This window comes from Hydra vulgaris, chromosome 14, assembly GCF_038396675.1.
Source record: "Hydra vulgaris chromosome 14, alternate assembly HydraT2T_AEP".
In the NCBI taxonomy this organism is placed as follows: domain Eukaryota; kingdom Metazoa; phylum Cnidaria; class Hydrozoa; order Anthoathecata; family Hydridae; genus Hydra; species Hydra vulgaris.
The window spans coordinates 3333954-3339947 of record NC_088933.1 but is presented as its reverse complement, the minus strand read 5'-3'; the positions used below and the strand labels follow the sequence as shown (position 1 = coordinate 3339947).

Sequence of the window (5994 nt, the reverse complement as noted above, 5' to 3'; positions counted from 1 at the left end):
GCTCGAAAATAAAACACTTTTGTGTCAAATATAATTAAACATAGCTAAACATTTTCACAGAGAGCTTTCGATTCAGTTAAGCTTCGATTAAATTCTATTTGTTAATAACTATTACATTAAAAATTTAAAAATATCAATTAAAATTCAAAACTTAGAACATTCGAAAATTTATTACTTTTGTGTCAAACATAATTTAACGAACTAAACATTTTCATTAATATCTTCGATTTGGTTATACTTTGATCAAATTTTATTTACTAAAAATGTCGAAGGTTGCTGAAAGAAAGCCATCAAGTAGAACTTCATCAGAAAAATACAAAATACTTAAAGAACTCGACAAAGGAGAATCATCTGTATCTATATCAAAGAAATATGGCATTCCAAAGCAAACATTGTCTGGATGGTCAAAAGAAAAAAAAGAAAATATATTCAGAAGTCGAAAAAAACCTTCTGCGAAAAGAGTGCGGATGCATGTCTCCCTAAATGAGAATTTGAATAAAGCATGCCATATGTGGCTATTAAACACCCAACACCAAAATATTCCTGTGTCTGGAACCATTTTCAAAGTCAAAGCCTTGCATTTTGCAAAAGAACTTGGTTGTGAAAACTTTCAAGCATCCAATGAATGGTTAGATAGATGGAAAAAAAGAAACAATCTATCGTTTACAACAATATCAGGTATTTTATCATTTTATTTTTTCATTGATATTTACATTTTTTTCAGTAATTTGTCTAAAAAATAATAATAAACATGGAACTCTTATTTCTATTCCATCCCCAATAAACCAATAAATTATCAAACCAATTCTTTTGTTTTAATTTGTTTAAAGCCATAACCACGTTTTGGCTTATTACCACGTACTGCATGAAAAGCAATAAGAGGATAAAGTGCAAACAAAACTGCATAAAGTCCTAAACCATAGCTAATAAAGTTTATGCTGTTTTTAAAGTTGCTTTTCTTATATTTCATAGGTGAAAGTCAAGATGTTACTAATGAAATGACCGCTACCAGGAGAGAAACAACTTTGCCAACAATATTGTCTCATTATAACTCACGTGATATATTCAATGCAGATGAGTTCGGTTTTCTTATAAAGCACTTCCAAAAAAAAAGTATGCATTTGAAAGGTGAGAATGTAGTGAAGTATATATATATGTGTGTGTGTATACTATATTATATATAATATAGTTTAAATATATATACAGCTGATAATTTATATGAACTTACACTGTAACTTACAGTTCATACCCAGTTGCTTTACTTAGAGTTATAACTTATTACTGTTATAACTTACTTTATAACTGTATAACTGCAGTTAAACAATTATAGTATACAATTATAACTAGTACAACTTACTTTGTAACTGGTATAACTTATATAACTTAAAACAGTTACAGTTATAGCTAACAGTTCATAAACATATACATTTAATTATATGAACTTACAGTTCATATAAAATACAATTTATATATTTTTATATAAATTGTATTTTATATGAACTGTAAATTTATATGTAAAAATTATTTCCTTTATAAGGGCAAAATTTTATTGAATTACTTTTATAATATTAAAAGCAATTCACATTGCTAAGAATTTATGCTCAATGGGAGTAAAACAACAATAAAAATCAAATTATCAACTTTTTATTGTGTGGGGTTCCTCGTTTCATAAAACTTAATAAACGTGAATGCTGTTGATACAATTCTATGAAAAAAATAATAATTCTTATATATAAAATAAAAATTAAATAAAAGAAAAACTTTATTAAAGTGAAAAAAACTAAACTTTGCTTTAATTATAACTATAATTTATACGCGTTAATGTTTATATTTATACAAGTTTTCTATGTAAAGTTTGAATTTAAATTGGCGATCACTTAACGCATTTTATTGAAGTTTTATTTTTTTACTCTAACTGGGCCCCAGACGGGAGACCTGTCAAAATCCCAGATTTCATTCAGAGTTCTTAACAAGGCCAAAAGTAGCAAGGCCAAGGTCAAGGCCACAAGTTACTAGGCCAAGGTCAAGACTAAAAGTTACAAGGCCAAGAACAAGGCCAAAGATTTATAAGGACAAGGCCATAATAAAGAGTTTCAAGGCCAAGGCCTACGCAAACATTTTCGAGACCATAGACTTCAATTTTGCCTTACGTTAAGGCCAATTATTCACAAAACGGCGCTAATACACTTTCGCACCTCCAGCGGAATTTACAGATTTTAATTGCAGATTCTGAAAGATCATTGTTTAAAACGAAAAAATATGGTATTTAATAACAAATTTCATCAAAGTAAAGGGCTCTAACTCGATCTCGAAGTTTTGAAAAAATACACATAAAAACGCTAATATTCGCCATCTTTTTTTAACGTAACCAGTTTACTTATGTTTTGTTCTTAAAACTATTTTGGTTATTAAAAAGCTGGGTTTTTTTGTCATCACGAAATTATGTTTTTGCGCAAACTTCTTTGTTTTAAAGTCATTAGTTGAAAGTCATTAACTTCCTCTTTTTATTATTTAACTACGACGATTTTGCAATTAAAATAACGTATGCACGAAATATGCAATAGGGTGGAGTGATTTTGGAATCAGAACTATAGTAACCCTGGAGTAAATAGATTATCAAAAAATAATAATAAAATGTATAACATGTACTTGCTAATAATGCCTGGAAAATGGCTGGTTCACAAAAATGTACATTTATTTAGACCTAATCTATTTTCGAGGAAAACCGCCATTTTTTGATTTTTTTTTCAAAGTGGGCATGCGCATTGCGCATTGTTTTGTTGTTTTTAGATTTTTAAATTATAATTTATTAATAGCAAAACAATTTATAGAAAAAATGCCTAAGAGCAAATCCAGGAAAACTCGTTATTATTGTATATATTAGAATATTTGTTGTTTTAATCTGCAATTATTGTACTAAGAATTTTTTATTATACTTTGATTTCACTTCAATTAAACTGTAGTGGTTGATTATTTAAAAAAATTATATTTAAGGTCCCTTCTGAAGACAGGGCATATATTCGTGACCAGAGAAACAAGATTGGTCCAAAGGGTATTTATCAGCTAGGAAAGGCTAATTTAAAATCTGGTACATTTACTCCGGAAAGGTTAGGTATATATATATATATATATATATATATATATGTATATATATATATATATATATATATATATATATATATATATATACATATATATATATATATATATATATATATATATATATATATATATATATATATATATATATATATATATATATATATATATATAAATTATGTTATAATAACCTACAAATGAGTAATCTATGTTCTTAAAGAACAGAGCAATAGTAAATTAGTAAAAACACTTATCTAATTTTTTTCCTAAATAACTTGTGTCAACATCTGTAAGTTTATCATCAAGGTTCATTTCTATAATAATAGTATATAAGAATAAATTAAATCCATTCTATCTAAATTATATGTATATATTTACATATATAAATATATATATATATATATATATATATATATATATATATATATATATATATATATATATATATATATATATATATATATATATATGTATATATATATTGCAAACAGCACACTGGGGCAACGCTAAAACAGCTTTGTTTCAACGGTTTCAATGTTTTTTAAATGTTGGCCCTACAAAGTGTGCTGCTTGAGATATATGGTTGTTTTTTTTATATTTTAAATACTAAGTATTTTTACAGGTAAAGGATTCTGAGGAAGAATATAATCCATTAAAAAGTTCTCAATGTAATTTAATTAAACTTGATAAATTTGCAATGGAGGCTGTCAGGTATATAAAATTTTCATACATATTGAGTTTAGATGAGATTTTCTTATATATACTATATTAAAAGTATGAAAAAAAAATTATAAGTTCATTGTTCATCCCCAGTAGGAGAGGAGAGGGTGAATATAGAATGTTAAGGGATCACATATAAATAATATACTTTGCTTTTTCAGTTTTGTTTATTTATTTCATAGTTTCTTATTTGTAGGTATGATGTTTCATCTCGTGCTGCAGCTGCACTAGCGAATGCTCTACTTCTAGATTATGGAATCATTAAACATGGAAATTTGAATCAAGTTGTTGATTGAAGCAAAATTGAGAGGTAAAAACTATTTCCTTATATAAGTTAGACAAACATAAATATATCTCTTTATTTATTAGTTTATATAAATGCTTATTTACAAACCATTTAATATGATATTTTGCTAAATATAATACTTTGAGTTGTTTTATAGAGAGAAGAAGAAAATAATGTCAAGATATGATGATCAACATGATAATAATTTAAGTAACTTGGTGTGTTTGGGTGTTGATGGTAAAGATGATAAAAATGTTCTTCAGTTTAAGGATGTCATTAAAAATGGAGAAACTCGCTTGTCGAGAGTTACTGAAAAAGAACATCATTTAACTTTTACTAATGAAAATAGTTTTAAAAATGGTTCATATCTCTCTCATAAAAATCTTCCATCAAATGATGCAACTGGTTTACTTCAAAGTGAAGTTGTATATAATGTTCTGAAAGAGTATGATAGTTTAAATTCAGTACAAGCTCTTCTTCTTGATAATACAGATGTCAATTAATGATTAAAGTCACGATCAAAGACTATTATTTGAATATTGTCTTGGAATTTCTAAAGGATTTGTTAATCCCATTTTTTTTAGAAGAAAAATTGGTTCACTAAAAAACGCAAGATTGTTGACTTTAGCAATTCGAATCATGGCTTTGTATACTCGTACTGAAGCACCAAGTCTAGAGCATGTAAGGCTTGTGAATTTTATTGTACAAGTCTATGCATACATTTGGTTTTTTATCAAAAGGTCTTCTAAATTTATGGATTCTCCGAGTATATTCTTTAAAATGACAGAACAGATAAGAAAGCAAGATGAGGAAATACAGAATATTTGTTTTAAAAATCTTAAAAAAAATTCATATTGTCTATTGCCTGAGAACTTTTTATATTGTATGCTTAGAGATGAAGATTCTAACATAAGGGAACAGGCGTTACTAGTCATTAAAAAACTAAGGACAAGTAAAGATAAAGAATGCCGTGTTACAAACATTGCTAATGTTGACATAAACTTTCAAGCAACTTCTTGGACAGAATTCTCATGCGCAGAGCATAGAACGCACTGTCAAATTAGTTACAGAGGCTAGTCATCAAGTATATGGCAGGGAAGCTCGTCATAAATATATTTTGACCAAACTAAAATCCAGGGAAATTCGACCACATTTTGAAACTAAAAACGACTTTGTGGTTTTTTAATAAATAATTTTGTTATGCATTTGATGTTAATAAAACATCTTTATATGAATGTACTTGCTTTTACTTTTTTGGTTGCGAGTAATATAAAAGTGTGTTTAGGATTTAGGACCAATGCAGTAGTAGGGTAGTGGTAAAGTGTTCGACTCACATTTGCAAGATATTTATTTTAGAAATATTTCGCATATGTTCGTCCCTTTGGCAATTGAAATCTTATATTCATGAATTTAAGTGTCTATAATGTATATAAAGTGTTTATAATGTAATGAACAATTAAAAAAACAACTTAAAAACATGTTTGGATTTTGGTGATGGTATCCATGACTTTTTTTATTACCACTAATTGTACTTTAAAAAACTAAAAATAACTTACATAAGTAAACTTTGTATATACAGTTAAGTAATTTTAAGTTTGCTGTTTAAAACTTGATTGTATTTTATATTAATAGATATGCGTTAAAATGAGGTATAAAAACTTGCTAAAAATAAATTAAATGTTTTAATGAGTATATTGCTTATATACCATTATATTAAATAAAATTTTTATAATTTATTACTAATTTATTTGACCATTTCACTATGAATAAATTTATTTGAAAAAATAAACTTTTGAATGGTTTTGCTATTTTTATTAATTGATTTCATAAATTGAAGAAAAACGTGAAAATTAAGAAAAATTGCGTTTTCCCGCATTTTTTTAAAGTCG

At 26.6% G+C, this 5994-nt stretch overlaps 1 protein-coding gene and 1 long non-coding RNA gene across 4 annotated transcripts; both read left to right on the top strand.

Annotated features, from left to right (window-relative positions):
* The first annotated feature begins 263 nt into the window (after positions 1-263).
* Positions 264-1235, top strand: LOC136090828 (tigger transposable element-derived protein 4-like). Its single transcript, XM_065817804.1, has 3 exons — positions 264-678; positions 973-1128; positions 1207-1235. The coding sequence occupies exons 1-3, from the start codon at positions 264-266 to the stop codon at positions 1233-1235; spliced, it is 600 nt and encodes a 199-aa protein (XP_065673876.1).
* Positions 1236-2775: 1540 nt separating this feature from the next.
* Positions 2776-5340, top strand: LOC136090773 (uncharacterized). 3 transcript variants are annotated; one of them, XR_010643709.1, is made up of 5 exons: positions 2776-2873; positions 2995-3107; positions 3722-3810; positions 4016-4129; positions 4263-5340. It is a non-coding gene; the product is annotated as an uncharacterized LOC136090773 (long non-coding RNA). The 3 variants fall into 3 exon arrangements; XR_010643708.1 differs by having other exon boundaries at positions 2781-3112; XR_010643707.1 differs by having other exon boundaries at positions 2783-3107.
* The last annotated feature ends 654 nt before the right edge of the window (positions 5341-5994 follow it).

What these genes read in the sequence shown, in the direction of transcription:
- LOC136090828 (XM_065817804.1), top strand. Translation starts at nt 264, where the DNA reads ATGTCGAAGGTTGCTGAAAGAAAGCCATCAAGTAGAACTTCATCAGAA. An exon ending in ATCGTTTACAACAATATCAG is followed by an intron (nt 679 to 972) that starts GTATTTTATCAT and finishes TATATTTCATAG; the next exon opens with GTGAAAGTCAAGATGTTACT. An exon ending in AAAAAGTATGCATTTGAAAG is followed by an intron (nt 1,129 to 1,206) that starts GTGAGAATGTAG and finishes ATATATATACAG; the next exon opens with CTGATAATTTATATGAACTT.